General features: G+C 38.0%; 1 protein-coding gene across 2 annotated transcripts in view; it reads left to right on the top strand.

Moving 5' to 3' along the window:
• ITSN1 (intersectin 1) overlaps positions 1–22470 on the top strand; it is a 247032-nt gene that overhangs the window by 62608 nt on the left and 161954 nt on the right. For both annotated transcript variants that reach the window (XM_017883938.1, XM_017883937.1), the window contains exons 2-4: positions 15414–15473; positions 17788–17880; positions 19199–19262. In XM_017883938.1, coding sequence (XP_017739427.1) covers positions 15446–15473; positions 17788–17880; positions 19199–19262 — 185 coding nt within the window. In that variant the 5' untranslated portion in view covers positions 15414–15445. The remainder of the gene's footprint in view (positions 1–15413; positions 15474–17787; positions 17881–19198; positions 19263–22470) is intronic.

Here is a 22470-nt window from a genome sequence, read left to right on the forward strand (position 1 = left end):
TATTAAACTTAGTATTTATGTGCTAGAACCTAAAATCCCTAATTGTTTATGTTTTGATTTTGATTTTTTGGAATTATTGCATATTTTCTGAATAATCTTCCTGTATTTATGATAGCAAAACATTGGAACTGAAATAACAAATCTGTTTCAATGTACTTTTTTGTCCTGCAGAATGACATTTTAATAAGTATTGTTTTAGCCAGGCGCGGTGGCTCATGCCTGTAATCCTAGCACTTTGGGAGGCCGAGGGGGGCAGATCACCTGAGATCAAGAGTTCAGGACCAGCCTGGCCAACATGGTGAAACCCCATCTCTACCAAAATACAAAAAATTAGCTGGGCATGATGGCCGGTGGCTGTAATCCCAGCTACTCAGGAGACTGAGATGGGAGAATCTCTTGAACCCAGGAGACGGTGGTTGCAGTGATTACAATGAGCCGAGATCATACCACTGCACTCCAGGCTGAGCGAGACTCCATCTATGTATGTATATACATATGTACACACATATATACATGTACAAATATGTATATATAAAGAATATATATAAAGAATATATATATGTGTATATAAAGAAAGTTGTTTTAAGGATGGTCATTCTATTTTATAAATACATGTTTATTAGAGGCCTTCTACTTATCTATGTCAACATTAGGAATTTTAATGTAAGTACAAAAATTAAAGATCATCAGTATTTTTTCTTTTGACTTTCTCTAATTGGCTCTTTTTCCTGAAGCTGAAATGAAGAAAGATTAAAGACTTCTTAAACATATTCTAGCTTTGGTTTAAGAATCCGAACATTATCCAAACTTGAAGAAACTATTTACCTGTTTCTTCATTGCTTAATATTTAGTCTCTGTGTTTTTCTGTTTTTTGTACCTAAATAAGGAGTGTTTGTCTCCATGAAATATCTAGGTCCAGCAATATGTTTAGAAAGGTTTTAGTAACTTGCTGAAAGCATGTACGTTGTGTAAAGTGTGCCAAAGAAGGAAACAATTGTACTTTCATTGGGAAAAGACTAAGAGGAAATAGAAATACCAAGCTGTTGATAGAGGTTGCCTTCGGAGAGTGGAATTGTGAATTTTTTTTTCACCTATCTTTTCAGTTTTCTAAATTTCCCACAATTGTCACCTATAACCTTTAAAGGGGGAAAGTGTAAGCAGTCACGATGTAGGCCCTGTTGTAAAACAAGTATTTCAGAGGGACGAAATGGTATCTAGTAAATGGGACCGCGCCTATTTGCCTACTTGGTGTTGCCCTTCTCTCTGTGTTGTCTCCTCCCTGAAGAGCTCCGGGCCCTTAGCCCTGAGGTGCTGCCTCTGCCTGGGGCTGAGCTTCCCGCACTCCTGGGTAACGCTCCTGCTTTCTAGGCCACAGGGCTGGGGACCTCAGAGAGAAGAATGCCTTTCCTTTTCTTTAGGTATGCTTCTGTTTGTTTTCAGCGAAGGTGACCTGCTTCATGCTGCTGAAGTCCCCTCATAGAGATAGAACTGATTTCATTCACCTTTTTCTTTTCTTAACTGCTGTAGGTTTTCTGTTAGATTTTTAAAAAAATATATGACTTCCTGCTTCCATATGGTAAATGTTTACACGTCAGGGAGCTTTTCCTTTTTGTGTGTAAGAAGTAGAAGCCCATTGGACTTACATGTCAGCATTCTATTAATCTTAATTCCCCCATTTTCTTTCTGTGATCTGCTATGACATTACAAAAAAAAATTGGTTTATCTTTCTTCTTTCTTTTGTTTTCCCGTGCCTTTATTGCATGGAAAAGTATCCCCTGCATCCACAGCCTCACCTTAGTTAGTTTACCAGGCTAACAACTTTGTGCCTCTTTGGTGAAGTTCTTATTCCTAAAAGTATGAGGTTATGATCATGGGCTCTGAATCCAGACTCTCTCTTCCATTGTTTAATAACTGGATAAACTGTGCCTTAGTCTCCGTAAGAGGGAATACTAATATTATTTAATCCATAGCTTTGTTAATAGGATTAAATTGGCTAATATCGGTCAGGTGTACTTCCAAGCATTTAAACTTTCCATTAGTTATTATAAACTATTACTATTAAGGATCATGCCAGTAAATCCTCACCAAAGTTGACTTCATTATTTTGGCATAATGTTATCGTCCACTATTATCTTTGATTCTGGGAGTAAGGCTAAGCTGTCATTTGAATGAGATAAGGGCCTCAAAATCAGTTGTTAAGACAGTCTTGGCCGGGCGCGGTGGCTCATGCCTGTAATCCCAGCACTTTGGGAGGCTGAGGCAGGTGGATCACGAGGTCAGCAAATCGAGACCATCCTGGCTAACACGGTGAAACCCCGTCTCTACTAAAAAAAAATACATATATACACACCCAAAAAAATTAGCCAGGCGTGGTGGCGGGCGCCTGTAGTCCCAGCTACTCGGAAGGCTGAGGCTGTAGAATGGCGTGAACCCGGGAGGCAGAGGTTGCAGTGAGCTGAAATCCGGCCACTGCACTCCAGCCTGGGTGACAGAGCCAGACTCCATCTCAAAGAAAAAAGACAATCTTAAAATGCTTTAGTGAGGAGATAAAAATCACTGAACCAACTTGTTGTTTTTATATTGGATCAGTATAACTTTGTACTGTACATGGAAATAAAATTTTCCTGAGTAAATTAATAAGACGTACGAAAGATATTAAGGTTTTTTTTAAGTAAACTCTAAATAGAAATGATAATCTGATTGTAAAAGAGAAGAATATGAAAATATTTAATATACTAGTGCTCTGACTCAAAAGTTAAAACCTATATTTTTTTCTCTCTTTTTTTTTTTTTGAGACGGAATCTTGCTTGTTGCCCAGGCTGGAGTGCAGTGGCACAATCTCAGCTCACTGCAAGCTCCACCTCCTGGGTTCACGCCATTCTCCTGCCTCAGCTTCCCGAGTAGCTGGGACTATAGGTGCTCGCCCCCATGCCCAGCAAATTTTTTTTTTTTTGTACTTTTAGTAGAGACAGGGTTTCACTGTGTTAGCCAGGATGGTCTTGATGTCCTCACCTCGTGATCCACGCGCCTCGGCCTCCCAAAGTGCTGGGATTACAGGCATGAGCCACCACGCCCGGCTAAGACCTACATTTTTTCAATTCTCTTTTTAACATTTGAAAATTTGGCTAAATCTAAAATATTCTCCAGAAGTTTAAATGGAAAGATATTAATAAAATATTTAGAAATGGAGTCACTGAAGTTCATTTCTCCTATCATTCTAAATTGATGTTTCATTTTGACTATATATTTAGTGAGTTATGGCAATAAAAGCAGTTTTAATTTTTTTTCTGAAAGCCTACTCATATTGGAGGCCTTTATAACTTGCCTCTTGATGTATATATATTTATTTATACAAATCAAACACTGATGTCTGTGAAGTTTCATATCTTTTACAGTTGAATTTTGTTCATATTACTTGTCGCCCAGGCTGGAGTGCTGTGGTGCAATCTCAGCTCACTGCAACCTCTGCCTCCTGGGTTCAAGTAATTCTCCTGCCCCAGCCTCCCGAGTAGCTGGGATTACAGGCATGTGCCACCATGCTGGCTAACTTTTATATTTTTAGTTGAGATGGGGTTTCGCCATGTTGGCCAGGCTGATCTGGAACTCCTGACCTCAAGTTATCTGCCCACCTCAGTCTCCCAAAGTGCTGGGATTACAGGCATGAGCCACTAGGCCTGGCCAAGTTTTTAATTGATGGCATTTTAAAGTATATCTCATATTTTATACTTTCCAGACATTTTCCCCACTTACATGAAATTTAAAATGAGAATATAGCTGCTACTTGTTACTTGGTCATAAAGGTGGAAAATCACTGATCTGAGAATTTTAATAAAAGGCATTTATTACAAAAATGAAAACCACTGGATATATTGAACTTAAAATGAGTAATTAGTATTTTCCAGTAAAGCATTTTGGATTCAACGTTGACTAATGCTTCACCCTACCTCACTTCTATAAGGAAACCTTTTTTAAAAGAAATTTAATTTTGTCAGCTTTAGTAAATAGTGTCATTAAGGATTCCTATTCACAATCTGAGATCTGCCACTTAACTTGCTCAAAAGCCTTATGGTCCACACCATTTGTTCTATCCTTTCAATTCAGGTTTTATTTATTTATTTATTTATTTATTTATTTATTTATTTATTTGGAGTGCAGTTGCACAATCTTGGCTCACTGCAACCTCTGCCTCCTGGGTTCAAGTGATCCTTGTGCCTCAGCCTCCTGAGTAGCTAAGAATGCAGGCGTGCACCATCACGCCCAGCTTACTTTTGTAGTTTTAGTAGAGAAAGGGTTTCACCATGTTAGCCAGGCTGGTGTCAAACTCTGCCTCGGCCTCCCAAAGTGCTGGGATTACGGGTGTGAGCCACTGCGCTCAGCCTCAATTCAGTTTTTAACTTGAGCTTAAACAAGTTATTTTTTAAAAGTTAAAATCTGTGTTGACGCATATCAAGAATTGCTACATCTCTTGGGGGAGAGATGTGAGTTCCATCAGCATGGATAGTCTAGTTTATAGTGAACTGTTAGGAATGCTGTATTCTTGACTCTTTATACTTAGTGTTTTCTTTGTGGCTTGTGACTCTCTTTTCAACTTTATTAATATGTAATTGAAGTGTACTAAATGCATATACTTATTTTTTATTTTTATGTTTTTTCAATTTTTCATTTTTTGTGGGGCAGGGGTCTCACTATGTTGCCCAGGCTAGTCTTGAACTCCTGGCCTAAAGTGATGCTCCCACTTTGGCATCCCAAAGCACTGGGCTTACAGATGTGAGGCACTGCACTTTAAATGCATATATTTAAAATGTACAGTTTGGTTAGTTTTGACATAAGCATATACCTGTGAAATCATCATTCCCAAGAGAGCAAACATTTCTGTTCCCCCGAAAGTTTCTTATGCCTCTCTGTTTTGTGTCCTTTCTTCTCCCATCTTCAGGAAACCACTGATGGGGTTTTTGTCACTATAATTAGTTTACATTTTCTAGAATTTTTCTGGAAGTGGAATCATAGATATATACCTCTTTTTTAACCTGACTTCTTTCACTTAGCGTAATAATTTTGAGATTCATACATGTTGTTGCATGTGTAACAGTTGGTTCCTTTTTATTGCCAAGTAGCATTTCATTGTATGGATAGATCACCATTTGTTTATTCATTGATCAGTTGATTGACATTTGGGTTTCAGTTTTTGGCTCTTAGAAATAAAGTTTGATAGAACATTTGTGTAAAAATCTGTGTGTAGACATAAATTTTCATTTCTCTTAGCCAGATACCTAGAAGTAGAGTGGCTAGGTGGAGTGGTAGCTGCGTAATGTTTTAAGAAAACTATATTTTTAAAAGTTTGTACAATTTTACATTCCTCCCAGCAACGTGTAGAGCTGTTCCACGTCCTCACCAACACTAGATATGATCATTCTTTCTCACATTAGTCATTCTAGTGGAAATATAAGTGGTATATCAGTGTGATTTTAGTTTGCATTTCCCTGATGGTTAATAATGTTGAACATCTTTTCATGGGTTTATTGCCTGTTTCTAGAAGTTATTTTACATCTCAGCCATTTCCTCACTGAGCTGTCTTATTCTTAAATTTTAAGAGTTCTTTATATATTGTGGATACAAGTCCTTTTTCTAATATACGTGTTGCAAGTGTTTTCTTTGTCTCTGTGGTTTATTTTTTTGTTTTCATAATGGTTATCTTTTGAATAACTGTGTTTTTTTTGTTTTTTTTTTTTTACTTTGAAGCCCAGTTTACTAATTTTTTCTTTTATAAATCATGCTTCTTTGTGTTTTGAGAAATTGTCTAGCCTAAGGTCAGGGAGATATTCTCCCATCTTTTAAGATTTTTATATGAAGCATATATGGTTTTGCATTTAGGCCTGGGACGTGTTTTGAATTTATTTTTGTGTATTATGTAAAGTGTCAGTGTTGGTCTTTCTCTCCACCTGGATATCCAGTTAATCTACTTTGTCTGTTGAAAGACTTTTTTCCTCCAGTGATTTGTCTTTACAACTTTGCCAAAAATCAATTAACCAAACGGGTAGGTCTTTCTGAACTCTTCTTTTCTGTTTTATTGATCTGTCTCTTTACACCAATCACAGAAGGCCTGGACTACTGTTGTTTTATAGTAAATCTTGAAATCAGGGTAAATCTTTCAACTTTGTTCTTTTAAAAAGCTGCTCTGCTTATTCTAGGTCTTTACTATCAGCTTGCCAATTTCTGCCACAAAGCCTGCTGCAATTTTGATTGGGATTGCATTGAATATACAAACCCTTTGGAGATAATGGCATTTTCACAATATTTAATCTTCTAATCCATGAACTTAGTATCTTAGTACCATTTACTTAGGTTTTCTTTAAGTTTTCTTTACAATATTTTGCCATTCTAAGTGCAGAGGCCTTGTATGTGTTTTTTTGCTTGTGTGTTTGAGACGGAGTTTCACTCTTGTTGCCCAGGCTTGGCCTCCCAGGTTCAAGCAATTTTCATGCCTCAGCCTCCCAAGTAGCTGGAATTACAGGCATGTGCCACCATGCCTGGCTGATTTTGTATTTTTAGTGGTCAGGCTGGTCTCGAACTGCTGTCCTCAGGTGACTCGCCCACCTTGGCTTCCTGAAGTGCTGGGATTACAGGTGTAAGCCACCGTGCCCAGCCTGTCTTTTGTTAAATTTACATTTAGAAATTTTACATTTTTTGATGCTACTGTAAAACAGTTGTTTTTCTTAATTTCACTCTCCAATTTTTTGCTTGCTAGTATTTAAGAATTCAGTTCATTTTAATACATTAACCTTCTATCCTGCAGTTTTGTTAAATTCACTTACTGAATATAGTCATTATTTTCTAGAGTCTCTGAGATTTTCTTTATAAACAGTGATATCTATAAATAAGGAGAGCTTTATTTTTATTTTCCAATCTTTATGCCTATTTTTTGCTATTTCTTACCTTAATACTTTATTGAGTAGAATCTCCACATCAATGTTGCGTAGAAGTGGGAAAAGCAGATATCCTTGCCTTCTTCCTGATCTCAGGCTGAGAAATTCAGTCTTTAACCGTTAACTGTGATGTTAGATGTAGGTTTTTCATGGGTGCCCTATTATCTGTAAAAGTTTCCTACTAATTCTGATTTGCTGAGAGGTTTTTTTAAAATCATGATTGAATGTTGAGTTTTTGTCAGAAGCTTTTAAAAAGATATCTATTCACATGATCATCTGGGCGTCTGCTTTATTCTGCTAATGTGGTATATTACATTTTCTGAATGGTTTAACCTTGCATTTCTAGGATAAACTGTTTGGTTATATTTTAGTATCCTTTTATATGATATTGGTGTTCAGTTTTAATTTTGTGAATGATTTTGTATCTATATTTTTTAGGGATCTTGTTCTATTATTTATTTTTTGTAATGTCTGTGAAGTTTTGATATTATAGTTGTATGACCTCAAAAGTGAGGTGGGCAGTGATCTCCTTTTGTTTGAAAACTTTGCATAATTTTGTATTATTTCTTCTTTGACAGAATTCACCAGTGAAACAGACTATGGCTTTCTTTTGGGGGAAGTTTTTTTGTTGTTGTTGAGATGGAGTCTTGCTCCGTCACCAGGCTGGAGTGCAGTGGTGTGATCTCGGCTCACTGCAACCTCCGCCTCTCGGGTTCGAGTGAGTCTTCTGCCTCAGCCTCCCGAGTAGCTGGGACTATAGGCACGTGCTACCACACCCAGCTAATTTTTGTATTTTTAGTAGAGACGTTGGCTAGGATGGTCTCGATCTCCTGACCTTGTGATCCCAAAATGCTGGGATTACAGACGTGAGCCACGGCTCCCAGCCGGGGAAGGTTATTAATGATAAAATCAGCTTCTTTAATAAATATAGGAGTATTCAGATTCTCGTATCAATTTTAGTAAGCTTTATTTTCCAAGAAATTTGTTTCTTTTATCTACACTGTCAAATTTGTTGGCATAAAGCTGTTTTTACTATTTATTATTTTTTAAGTGTAGGATTGATGGGGATGCCCCTTATTTCTATGATTTTATTTTTCTCTGTCTCTAGCTTGAGGTTCATAAATTTTTTTTTCAAAGAACCAGATTTTGATTTTATAATTTTCTCTATTGTCTGAATTTTTATTCATTCTGCCATATCATTGTAATTTCTTTTCTTCTACTTATTGTTGGTTTACATTTCTTTTTCCAAGTTTTTTTCTCTGTTATTGTTTAGAGTATTAACATTTAATGTAATTATCGGTTGTTGGAATTAGACCTGGCATCTTCCTGTTATTGGTTTTGTTTGTCCTTTCTGGTTTTTTTTTTTCTTTCTTTCTTCTGTTTCTTTTTTCTTGACATCTTTGGATTTTTAACATTCCATTTTCATTTGCCTCTTGACTTTTTGGCCGTATCTTTTTCTGTGTGTGTGTGTGTGTGTGTGTGTGTGTGTGTTGTGTAATTGCTCCAGGTAGTAAATATATTTACTTAACCTTTTATAATCAACTTAGAGTTAATATTTTATCACTTCATATAGAATGTAGAAGGCTTGCAGCCATATAAGTCCCTTTACTCTCCCCCCAGAGACATTTATGTTAGTTATTATATGTGTTATATTTATGTTGAAATCCTACTACACAGGGTTACAATATTTGTTTTCAACAGTCTACATATTTTAAAGAGCTTAATAGTTGTATGACCTCAAAAGTGAGGTGGGCAGTGATCTTTTGTTTGAAAACTTTGCATGATTTTGTATTATTTCTTCTTTGAAAGAATTCACCAGTGAAACAGACTACCGCTTTCTTTTGGGGGAAGTTTTTGTTGTTGTTGTTGAGACGGAGTCTTGCACGGTCGCTAGGCTGGAGTGCAGTGGTGTGATCTCGGCTCACTGCAACCTCCGCCTCTCGGGTTCAAGTGATTCTCCTGCCTTATTTTAAAGAGCTTAATAATATAAAATCATTTTATATTTATTCAGATGTTTGCAATTTCTTTTGCTTTGCGTTAATTCTTAAAGATCTTAGTTTCTCTCTAAAATTTACATTTGATTCTTTTTAAACTAGTTTTTCTTTCTCTGCTGATAACTTGTATCTTTCCATTCATTTGTGTTTGTGTTTGCCTCATGGAAAGTAGGTGTAATGGCTGTTCCACAGTCTTTGTGTGATAATTTCAACATTTTCATTGTCTTGGAGTTGGCATCTGTTGATGCAATTTTTTTTTTTTCTTTTTTTTAGAATTTGTCAGATTTTCCTACTTCTTTGTATGTCCAGTAGTTTGGATTATATCCTGGACATTGTGAGTTTTATGTTGTATAGCTGTTGTGTGCTGTTGTAATCCTCTGCAGAATGCGGTTTGTTTCAGTAGGTATCTCACTTGGTTAGATCTACCTTGGTTATATACCATACTATAAATTATCTGTATTGTCTGTGGACAGGGGTTCCTTTCTCAGTTTAGTTTTCAAGACAAGTGCTGTGCTACTTTGAGCCTGCTGTGCATATCCATATCTCAGGTGTGAGCCTGAGATGAGCAGGAATTCATTCACACAATGGCAGGTCCCCATTTCTAGCTTTTTCCTGTCTGCTTTTCTCCACACTTTATAGCCCACAGGTGCCTTTTTCATTAATTCCTTTAACCACAAAGACTGTGTTTCTGCTGGAGTTTTAGTCTCTGCACCTGTGCTTCACTGCCTATCTTCCTGACTGGGGCCAATCTGTGGGGCAGAGTTGTAGAGAAAAGAGGAAAAGAAACTTTTACTTCACGAAAAGGAAACTTTTAGAAACTTTTTACTCACCTCCCAAATCTGCCTACTTTTACTTCTTATTGTCTTCAAGTATTATAGTTACATTTTGTGTTCTGTCTGCTATAGCAGAAGCAGAACTCTGGTTTGTGACATTTTATTTTATTTTGATTTTTGAGACTGAGTCTTGCTGTTGCTGCCCAGGCTAGAGTGCTGTGGCAGGATCTTGGCTCACTGTAACCTCTGCCTCCTGCGTTCAAGCGATTCTTGTGCCTCATCCTCCCGAGTAGCTGGGATTACAAGCGACCACCACCATGCCCAACTAATTTTTCTATTTTTATTAGAGACAGGATTTTATCATGTTGGCCAGGCTGGTCGCAAACTCCTGACCTTAAGTGATCCGCTTGCCTCAGCCTCCCAAAGTGCTGGGATTCCAGGTGGGAACCACCGTGCCCGACCAGGTTTTGTGACATTATTTAATGTCTTGGATATGTGATTATTCTTTTTCAACATGGTAGCCTTTTTTTTTTTTTTTGAGACAGAGTCTTGCTCTGTCTCCCAGACTGGAGTGCAGTGGCATGAGCTAGTCTCACTGCAAGCTCCGCCTCCCGGGTTCCCGCCATTCTCCTGCCTCACCCTCCCTAGTAGCTGGGACTACAGGCACCTGCCACTACACCCAGCTAATTTCTTCTGGTATTTTTAGTAGATGCGGGGTTTCACCATGTTAGCCAGGATGGTCTTGCTCTGCTGACCTCGTGATCTGCCCGCCTCAGCCTCCCAAAGTGCTGGGATTACAGGCATGAGCCACCGTTCCCGGTCTCAACATGGTAGCCTTTTACAAATTACTATATTTTTTTCAGATTATAGTAATTCATACAGCAAACGTATATAACGGTAGGACAAAACACTTTAAGCCAAGATGTCATCTCCATGGTCTGTCCAGGTAGCATGGAACAGAAAAGGAGATGTGATTGAAAGATGTTGCTTCGTCTACATGGTACTACTATCGTCTGGGGTTCCTTGGGAGCCAGGGAGAACCTCACTGTGATTGGCATTGGAAAGACCTGTGGTTAGAAGAAAATTATGTGGGAAAATTCCAGCCTCATCTTTAAACCATCATTTGGCTATTGTGTTAGTGAATAAGTCTGAAAGGTACATCTTCTTTCATACATAAACATAATTTAGTTTTCATTAGGTGGATTCCTTGCTCACATCCAGCTGAGAACATGACACTAAAGAAATAGGGCTTTAATTAGGGAGGGAAAGGGAGAGAACGTGGAGTCCCTTTGGTTGTCACTTAAGAGATACAGATGAAGGAGAAGTAGAGTTGGAGGTCAGAAGGGCCAGAAGGTAAATGTAATCTAATATTGGTTGGTCATGGTGAGGTGAAGGCTTTTGGGGTAGAGACTCACCTAGGGTGAGAATTATTTCCTAAGTTCTAGAGTAGGATGATAAATAACAAATAGTCCTAGGTGCTTTGTCAGGACCTGATAATGACTAAAGTATATTTTAAATCATAAGAGTTATACTTATGTTTGCTGCTGTGATCCTCTCACAGTAGCTGTGAAATATTTAAAGTAAGGCGTAAAATTATTGTATGTGTAAGTAAAAATGGTCTCTTTTTAATGCTTTCAGTGTCATAGTTTAGTATGAAGCTAATGCTAACTTCATAAAATCATTTTTTCCTAAGATAATTTTCAAGATTTATAGGGAAATAGAAATGCATGCATTTCCTCTGGATTTGCATTTCTTGCATAGTATTATGTATAACATTTTCTTAAAGAAAATATTAGCAAATCAAACCTAGCTGTGTAGTGAAAGAATAACATGCATATATGAATTGTTCTATTGTACAAATTCTAGGATAATTCAGTATTTGCAAATATGTCACTGTAATTCAGCATGTAAGTAAAGGAGAAATTCATTATCTCACTAGATGCTTAAAAAGCTTCTGAAAAAAATTTAGCCATTTCTTAATACAATTATAAAAAATAGGAATAGAAGGAAACTACATAAACATGGTAAATAATCTTTACTAAAATACAACAACAAACCAACCTATTAAAATATGAAATACCAAAACTATCACTGTGAAAATCGCAGGCAATAGCAAAATTATTGCTATCACAACTGTTTTGTATAGCTTAGTATTATTGCTTTGGGCTAGTAATGTAAGGCTAAATTCTTTATTTTCAGAAGATGTAGATCTAGAAAATCTAAGAGATTCATTTGTGAGACTATCAGCACTAATGAGAAAGTGGTAAAGTAGCTGGATACAAAGAAGAGAAATCAATAACCTCTTCATTTTGTAACAAAGTAAAAAAACAGAAGTAAAACTGAGCAGAATGTATTCTCATATATATTAAATATCTGTTATACTATGCATTTAAAATCAGAGCTTAGCATTTTTGGGAAGCTCTACAAAAAGATACATGACATGTTGATTCCAAAAGGATTTTATGAGGACTAAGTGAGATAAAACACACTAAAAGTTTTGAGAGAATTATCAAGGTTGCCCATACAGTATATTGAATGAGAGATTGTGGAGGAAAAGAAGGGCAGCTGCAGTTTCTAAAGGGAATCTACAGTGAGAAGTAGTCTGATTCACAACTGGGTTTACAGACCTCTGGTTAAATATGGTGTCCTAGAGTCTGCAATAATCTCAAAGGAAGCTTTAAAATGTTAATTAATAGCCGGGCGGATGGGATGGTGTCACCTGTAATCCTAGCTACTTGAGAGGCAGAGGCAGGAGACTTACTTGAACCCAGGAGGTGGAGGTTGCAGTGAGCCAAGATTGCGCCACTGCACTCCAGCCTGGGGAAAGAACAAGATTCTCAAAAAATAAATAAAATAATAAAACACATAAATAAATAAAATCTTAATTCATAAGGAGAAATGTAACAGTAAAGGAGACAATGACCAAAGATTTTAACAATTTTTCAAAACAGAAAGTGAATGGAGGAGTAGTAAATGAGTTCACAGAGGAAGATACCACCTAAGTACCTGCAGAGGTCAGTTAGGGAGATGCAAATCAGCATGCCCCAGGATATCTTGAGAGAGTTCCTTGTGCTTGGAGGCTCCACATACTCCAAAAGGCTGAAGTCAGTTTTACAGCTCACAGTGGAAATTCCTTAAAAATCCATATCCAGATCTTTTAGACCTTTCTCTCCTATACCCCAGCATACTTCAGTCCCCTGTGTGCTGGGGAAATGGGAGGAGCACTAGAACCGGAACTGCTCCAGACTAGAGAGGTGAAGCACAGGATTGAAAGTCAAGTGAGCCTGTACAAGTCTGCACACTGAAGTGTAGGACCCTACCTGCTCCTTCCTTCCTTCACTCCTCCTCAAGGCAGCACTTACATGAGTTGATCCCTTCGCACCCCACCCAGCACTTCGTTCTGTCTGGCAAAACTTAACAGTTTCGATGAAGAAACCTCCACATACTGAACATTTGGAGGTCTCCCAATGACAAGGGGACTCAATATACCTAATCGTTTTACAGAGAAGCCCATCGGTCAACAAACCTGCCACCCACGCTGAGCTTGGGCAGTTTTTTAGTGTCTCACTATTAAATATGGAGGCACATCCAGGGATCACTAGATATATGAGAAAAACCTTAAAAGTGAAAGAGATGGCTGAGACGGGCGGATCACAAGGTCAGGAGTTTGAGACCAGCCTGGCCAACATGGTGAAACCCCATCTCTACTAAAAATACAAAAAATAGTCAGGTATGGTGGGGCGTGCCTGTAATCCCAGCTACCCAGGAGGCTGAGGCAAGAGAATTCCTTGAACCTGGAAGGCAGAGAGGTTGCAGTGAGCTGAGATCGCCTGGGCAACAAAGTGAGATTCTGTCTCAAAAAAAAAAAAAAAAAGTGAAAGAGACCCAGTCAACGAGCCAATGAACGAAAAAGGAACCCAGAGGAATCCAGTGATCCAAGAAACAGAAGAACAGAGAATGAGAAGGTGCTTTTGGAAATTTTAAAATGTGGTAGTTGGAAAAAACTTCTGTGGACAAATTGGAAGATGAAATTGAGATGTATTAGGGCAAGAGACTGTCATTTTTTTAAATCTAAATTTAAGATTTTAAATCTGTGAGTAGTACTCATTTATTTACTTATTTAATTTTATTTTGAGACAGGGTCTCGCTCCAGTTGCTCAGGCTGGAGTACAGTGATCTCAGCTCACTGTAGCCTTGACCTCCCGAGCTCAGGTTATTCTGCCGCCTCAGCCTCCGGAGTAGCTGGGACTACAGGCTCATGCAACCATGCCTGGCTAATTTTTGTATTTTCACTAGAAACAGGATTTTGCCATGTTGATCTCGAACTCCTGGACTCAAGTGATCTGCCTGACTCAGCCTGTCAAAGTGCTGGGATTACAGGTGTGAGCCACTGCGCCCAGCCAATACTCATTTTTAACTGTGCATTTACCCTGTTAAACATAAGGAAAAATATTCACTAAATCTGGATTTTTTTGAGACGGAGTCTTGCATTGTAGCCCAGGCTGGAGTGTGGTGGTGCGATCTCAGCTCACTGCAAGCTCCACCTGCCGGGTTCACGCCATTCTCCTGCCTCAGCCTCCCGAGTAGCTGGGACTACAGGTCCCTGCCACCATGCCCGGCTAATTTTTTAAAATTTTTTTATTTTTAGTAGAGACGGGGTTTTACTATGTTAGGATGGTCTCGATATCCTAACCTCGTGATCTGCCTGCCTCAGCCTCCCAAAGTGCTGGGATTACAGGCGTGAGCCGCTACACCTGGCCCTAAATCTGGATTTTTGTTTTTAGTTAGAGAAGAGGACTGACTTTTTTTCACATCGGCTGTTCATGAATAAATAATGCCTGATGGAGATTTTTGGAGCATTAAATTTGTGTTTGGTATTCTGGGACAGATGTTAGTGTAATATACCTTGTTTACAGTCTTTCTCAAAATCTTTCAGTGTTTTTCGTGGGAGAAAGGCTGTGGAGTTAGCTGTCCTGCTAACTCCACAGCCTTTGGTCACCAAACGAATGGTATTGCGCTAATCACGTACCCTCTCTGATTTTCATTTTCCTGATCCATAATATGGGGATGGTAATAATGGTAACCTATCTCACAGGGCTGTGATGATGAGTAGAAGAGATAAGACCTATGAATTACCTAGTATAATGTGTAGCATGTTCTAAGTGCTCAATGAAAAGAAGCTTTGATTATATCCATCAAGTAGATGGACTGGTATTTATAGATGGTTAAGAAAAGGGTATAGTCAGCCCTCCGTATCCATCGGTTTCACAAAGTCTGTAGCTTCAGACTACCACAGATTGAAAACATTTGGGGGAAAAAAATTGCATCTGTACTAAACATGTACGGAATTCTAAGCATACAGTATAGCAGTCGTTTACATAGCATTTACATTGTATTAGGTGTTGTAAGTAACCTAGAGATTAAAGTATGCAGGAGGACTTGCTTAGGTTATGTGCAAATACTGTGCCATTTTATATCAGGGACTTGAGGATCCACGGATTTTTTTTTAAATCCATGGGAGGTCTTGGAACGTATCTTCCTGGGATAATGAGGGACAACTCTATATTTAAAAAGTAACACGTGAATGAATGAATTCCTTAATTGTAGAGCTATGCTCTGGCTCTAGTATTAGTCCTCTGACCATTAAAGATAGCATGTTGGTGTGTTTATGATTATACAGGAATTAAGTTTTCATAAACTTAAATGTTGCATTTCACTTACAGGCGTCGATTAGCAAGGTAAAAGTAACAGAACCATGGCTCAGTTTCCAACACCTTTTGGTGGTAAGTTTTCAGAAATTTCTCTTTTTAATGTACTTTGGGACCAGATTTTAAAAACTTGATATTGTGGCAAATTTAAAATTAAAAAGTAGAGAAAATAATGTAATCAACCTTCATGTATTCCATCATATAGTTTCATTAATTATCAACTCATGCCCAATATTGTTTCATCTGGATTCTTTTGGAGCAACTCCCAGGCATCGTATCATTTCATCTATAAATATTTTATTATGTGTACCTAAAAGATAAGAAAACATTTAAAGATGTAACTTCAGTGGCATTATCACACCTATAAAAATTTACAATACCGGGCCGGGTGTGGTGGCTCACGCCTGTAATCCCAGCACTTTGGGAGGCTAAGGCCGGTGGATCACCTGAGGTCCGGAGTTCAAGACCAGCCTGGCCAACATAGTGAAACCCTGTCTCTACGAAAAATACAAAAATTAGCCAGGCGTGGTGGTGGGCGCCTGTAGTCCCAGCTACTCGGGAGGCTGAGGCAGGAGAATGACATGAACCTGGAAGGCAGAGGGTGCAGTGAGCCGAGGTCGCACCCCTGCACTCCAGCCTGGGTGACAGAGCAAGACTCCATCTCAAAATAAATAAATAAATAAATAAATGTACAATACCATATTATCGTACCTATAAAATGTTTGCTATATCTAATCTGTACCTTATAGTCTTCGGACATTTCCCTGATAGTCTTTAGACATTTCTTGTTATGGTTTGTTTGTTTAAATTGGGATCCAAATAAGATACAAACATTGCAATTAGGCCATGTCTTTCCCAAGTCTCTTAGTGAATTTTCCCCCACTCCTCTGTTTTTTTATCAGCAAGTTATTTTTTGAAGTGACGGGGTCATTTACACTTTTTCAAAGCCTGGATTTGAAGCATGACATTTTGTTTGTTTTACTTTAATTAAACTAAACATAAGTTTGAAATGTATCAGTCTGCATAAAATGTGTTTTGTGGCTAATTTTCCTAATGTTATTAGGAAATTGTTAATTGTTCTTGCTTATACCCAAGTTACTTTTAACAAAATACTTATTAAAAGTAGTACTTATTTAAAATACTTATTAAAATTCATATTAACAGATTACTCTTGGAAGCTGTCTAATCTCATCATGAAGAGAGTAAAAGTCTCTGTGGGATTCTGGTGCAGAGATCTGCAAACTTTTCAGAATTACTATTCTATTTTATTTTTGTTCCCCTTAATTACTGTACAATTTTGGTTTTGTTTATAGTTACAGGGATGAATTCTGACAGGGCAGTGAAAATTTCTTCTAGAAGTTGCAGACCTGTAAGGCCTGTGAGGGAAGGGGTCATCTCTATCTTGGACACCACTTCGTCCCCACAGTAAATATTTTTCCAGTGACTGAATGGATTTTTATTTTATTAGTCAGTGTCATACTAGACCCGGTAGAGAGAAGAGATGCAATGTTTAGATGTTTTTGCTGATGTGCTGGGCACATTCACATTTTGTGTGAAACATACGTATTGTGTATTCCCAGTTTTGTGGAAGGTGTCCAAGCTTTTGAAAGCTTTCCATGTATATAATCTAGAATTATTTTAGTCAATTTGAGGAGACCTAGGACTAAAGTCAGCAAGATCTCAGTCGTGAGTAGACATCTAGTCAGCCTAAGAGCTGAAACTGAAGGAAAACCTAAAACCCATTCTCTTTGGCTATTATTTCATATCAGGACATCCCTGCCCCTCTTGTTTTTTTTTTAACTCTGCTTCCTGCATCCTGAGATACCCATTTTTAAAAACAGCTTTAGTGAAATGTAATTTATATTCCATAAAATTTACTAGCTTTAGCTGTATAATAAATTTTAGCAAATTTATAGTTGTGTAACCATCACCACAATCTAATATATTAATATTTTAATCACCCCCCCAAAAGATTTTCATGGATATTTATCACACTCAACTTCTTTCATAACTTTTGCTTGTGGTATTTAAGGCACTTGAGGGTACAGTATTAGGTTTAAGTTAATTTAGTCTGTTGCTTGGGTTTATGTAAGTAAATTATTAATTTACTATAATCTTGCTAACTTATAAGATAAGTTTCTAAAAAAGGAATGTGTGCCTCTTCTTTCCTTTCCCTCCCTTTCTCTCTCTTTCTGTTTCTTACATTTTGTGTCCTGTTTTACACTTAATTTTCTAACTTTATATGCATAACTTCCAAGGACAAGCAGATGTGACTTTATCAAGTCTTTATAATATATAGACAGAATCTTGAAGTGCTGTGGAAATAGTGTGTAAGAGCATTTTGTTTTGCTTTTCTCGCTGAGTAATTTGTCTTTTCTTTGGATTTTAGGCAGCCTGGATATCTGGGCCATAACTGTAGAGGAAAGAGCGAAGCATGATCAGCAGTTCCATAGTTTAAAGCCAATATCTGGATTCATTACTGGTAATCAGAGTCAGCATTTTTTCATTTTTACTTATCAGTAGTGCAGATGTCTGTGGAAACTCTATTGTGCAAAGCCGAGATGGGCAAATATGACCAAGGAGAGACATTTACCTGTTTGGCCTTAACCTTGTGCCTGTCCTTTTATAATTTTTTTACACACAATAGAATCATACCTTGTTTGCAGTTTTTAGTGCATGTCAAACCACTTGTTTGTGCATATAATTTATGGGAATTTGTTAAGATCAAAGGACCAGTGGTTCACACCTGTAATCCCAGCACTTTGAGAGGCTGAGGCGGGCAGATCACTTGAGGTCAGGAGTTCCAAACCAGCCTGGTCAACATGGTGAAACCCCATCTCTACTAAAATTAAAAAATCAGCTGGGTGTGGTGGTGAGCGCCTGTAATCCCAGATACTTGGGAGGCTGAGGCAGGAGAATTGCTTGAACCCAAGAGACAGAGGTTGCAGTGAGCTGAGATCACGCCACTGCACTCCAACCTGGGTGACAGAGTGAGACTCCATCTCAAAAAATAAACAAACTAATTTTCCTGTTTGATTATTTTTCAGGAATTCACTTTAGAAAAAATGGAATCTTTATTTCCTGGGGAATTGTTCTGCTACCACGCCCTGCTAATTTTTTTGTTTGTTTGTTTGAGACAGAGTTCCGCTCTTGTTGCCCAGGCTGGAGTACAATGGCATGATCTCTGCTCACTGCAACCTCTGCCTCCCAGTTTCAAATAATTCTCCTGCCTCAGCCTCCCAAGTAGTTGGGATTACAGGCGCCCACTACCACGCCTAGCTTATTTTTTGTATTTTTGGTAGAGATGGGGCTTCACCATGTTGGCCAGGCTGGTCTTCAACTCCTGACCTCAGGTGTGGTTCTTAATCATTGTTATTCTCCGTAAATATATCAGAAGTACCCAGAATTTGGAGTATAGGTATTGGGAATGGCAAATAAATTTTTTTATAAAGTGAAGGTATGGGTCATCGGTTTCCTAAGGATTCCTATAAATGTGCTATTGCACAGTGGGTAGCTATTCATCCTTAGTTAATAGCAGATTAATTAAAGTGGAAAATCTATGCCAGGAAATGGTAGGCCCTTATTGAAATGATTTTTTTTAATCCTAAAGTCAGTGCTGATGGATTGTTTTACTGTTGCCTTTGGGCTTATCCTTGAACTTTTATAATGCACTCAACTCGGTATTTATAGTATTACCAGCCTCTTTTTAAATTTTATAATTTTGCTGTTAGAGGATTTCTGTTAGCTGTTGTTTTGTTTTTTGTTTTTTTTTCCTGAAACCTTTTCCATTTAATTTACAGGTGATCAAGCTAGAAACTTTTTTTTTCAATCTGGGTTACCTCAACCTGTTTTAGCACAGATATGGTAAGTTGGAATTTTACATAAGCATAAGGCAAAATAAAATATCATTTAGTTCTATATGTTAATATGATTTCTTATGTTTTAAAAGGAGAACATGTATTTCTAGCCTGAAATATCTTGTTACTTCTTACCAGAGAATGATGTCTGAAAAGTGTCTTTCTCATATGGAACTGAAACAAAACAAAAAAAAGTGGTGATATTTGAATGACAACACTGCCAAAAAGTTGAGTTTCCATGGAGACATCTAAATTTTGGTGTTCCTTCACCAGTTAGTTTTGGCTTCATCCATATCACCCATATTTATGTGAATGTCCCACATTTCCTGCTTTATAATGGAATGATTTTTTGTCTTTCATTGACTGAAGAATAAAAGGTAAAGAAAATATTAGAGAGTTAGTGCATGGTGAATCCATAATATTAATAGATAATATTGAATTCTTCGACTATCACAAATAGACATTCAATCTTTTAAGCCACAGGAAATACAGAGAGTATAATAAAAAAGGGTGGCAAATACAGGTTTGGATTCTAGACTCATGGCTTTGGAGAGCAATGCTGAATTCTGTTGTCCTCTAAGATGTCTCATTTTTTCACCAAGGGTGCTGAATACTTCACTTCCCTGAGTTAATTAGTGCTGTGAAGGCAGCTCGCTGTGAAGAAAGAGCATGTGATTTGTAGTCTACACCTGAGTTTGAATCCCAGATGTACCATTGTCAGTATCTCTGATTTGGAGATACAGTTACCCTCTTTTACCTCAGTTTTCTAATCTAGAAAATAGGAATGCTTAAGTTTTATGAGAGTTGTTGAGAAGATTCCAGAAAAAGCAAGGACTTATTGTGGCTCCTGTGACATAATAGACCCTCAAAATAAAACCCAAAAAGCTATCATCTCCAGGGACTGGGTATTCTACATAACTAAATTTTCCAGCTGATTACTTTATCCTCTTAAATGACCAAACTTTTACATTTATAATCTTATAGAAATTAATAAAGGTTGATAGAGCTTTGTGTTTCTTTTAAGCACGGTCTACAGAACACAGTCTAAGCTTTTCTCGATGAAATGTCATCATTATGAAAATCAGTTACTCGTCCTGAAATAGCAAAACTTTCACGGTATATATATGTGTGTGTGTGTGTGTGTGTGTGTGTGTGTGTGTGTGCATGTGTGTGTGTATTTGGATATATTTGAATTGAAACGAAATGATACCAGATCCGTGTGCTTTTTTTGGGTGTCCGCTTTATTTTCTTTTTCCTGGTTGTCAGCATATTGGCCGCCAGACTGTCTCTAAACTAGTGTGCTTGCTCCTCTGAAGCCATTCTGACTCTAACTTCTGATCTATTAGAGCTGAAAAATCAGAAAACCAAGCGGTTTTGGAATTACAGTTTAAGTAAAGTAAAAGGCTCAGATGAAGAAACAGCCTGCAAGAAAGAAGTCATGTGCAAGTGAGCATAGAAGTGCTGTTCTGTCAGTTAAATGTGACAATTTAAACACAAGAGACCTGTGGCACCTGTGTGAACGTAACAAGCTTCTTCTGCTTCGCACCTCATACATGATCATGTCTCACACCATCAGGACATCTCACTGGAACCTTCTTCCCCAGACTTAACTTCCTCCACTGGATTATGCTTTTATGTTCTATTCCCAGTTTTGAAAGTTCATTTTCTTTCAACACTGAAAAATTATTCATCAGATATCTACTATGGGCCAGGGACTGTTAATAGGTGCTTGGAATATAGCAATGAACAAAATAGACAGAATCCATTCTTTTATTGAAACTACAATCTAGTGGAGGAAGACAGTAACAACACAAAAAATGTCATGTGGTGGTAAGTGTGATGGAGTAAAACAAAATACACTCTAATGAATTTAATTTTTTTTTCTTCTGTTTTTTGTAGAGATGGGATCTTGCTATGTTGTCCGTGTTGGTCTCGAACTCCTGGACTCAGGCCATCTTCCTGCCTTTGCCTCCCAAAGTGCTGGGATTATAGGTGTAGCCACCATGCCTGGCAAAGACAACTGTCTTAATTGAAAAAAGTGACATTTGGCTGGGTGTGGTGGCCCACTTCTGTAATCCCAATGCTTTGGGAGGTCGAGGTGGGAGCATTGCTTGAGCCTAGGAGTTTGAGACCAACCTGGGCAACATAACGTGCCCTTATCTTTGAAAAAATAAAAAAAAATTAAAAAAAAAATTTTTTTTTTTTTGGAGATGGAGTTTTGCTCTTGTTGTCCAGGCTGGATTGCAATGGCACGATCTTGGCTCACTGCAATCTCCGCCTCCCAGCTTTAAGCTATTCTCCTGCCTCAGCCTCCTGAGTAGCTGGGATTGCAGGCCTGCACCACCGCACGTGGCTAATTTTGGTATTTTTAGTAGAGACGGGATTTCACCATGTTGGTCATGCTGGTCTTGAACTCCTGACCTTGTGATCTGCCCGCCTCGACCTCCCAAAAGTGCTGGAATTACAGGCATGAGCCACTGTGCCCGGCCAAAAAAATTTTTTTTAATTAGCTGGGCATTGTGCATGCCTGTAGTCTTAGCTGCTAGGGAGGCTGAAGCGGGAGAATTGCTTGAGCCCTGAAGTTCGAGGCTGCGGTCAGCTATGATTGTGCCTTCTAGCCTGGGTGACAGAGCAAGACCCTGTCTCTAAAAAATAAGAACAATTGTCTTAACTTTCTAAAGTACTTTTTACCTGAGTGGCCCAAAGTCAAGTTTTATAGTGACCATTTTATTAATTAAAGATGGTAATTTGGCAATCTTAGATTGAATCAATTAATCTTTAATTTTTTTCTTACGTTTTGCTAAATAAGTTTGTGATGGCGTATTTTACTATCAAAAAATGTCTGTAACATTTTTTTTTTCCCCAAAAGAAGTATCTTTGAAAAGTCATTGGAAATTTCATGAACCACTGATATCCTGCCCAGATGATGGAATAATGCAGTGCAAAGTATGAGTTTAGCAAGATCTATCTTTCAACTAAGCTGACTGATACTTAGTCACATAGTAACCCTGGGCAGTACTTGATCTTTTAAAGCCTAGGGGTGTTTTTTGTTTGTTTTTTCGTGTTTATATTTTGAGATGGAGTCTTGCTCTGTTGCCCAGGCTGTAGTGCAATGGCACGAACTTAGCTCACTGCAACCTCTGCCTCCCAGGTTCAAGTGATTCTCCTCCCTCGGCCTCCCAAGTAGCTGGGATTATAGGTGCCCACCACCATGC

Source organism: Rhinopithecus bieti, unplaced genomic scaffold (assembly GCF_001698545.2).
Source record: "Rhinopithecus bieti isolate Rb0 unplaced genomic scaffold, ASM169854v2 scaffold_13207, whole genome shotgun sequence".
Lineage (NCBI taxonomy): Eukaryota > Metazoa > Chordata > Mammalia > Primates > Cercopithecidae > Rhinopithecus > Rhinopithecus bieti.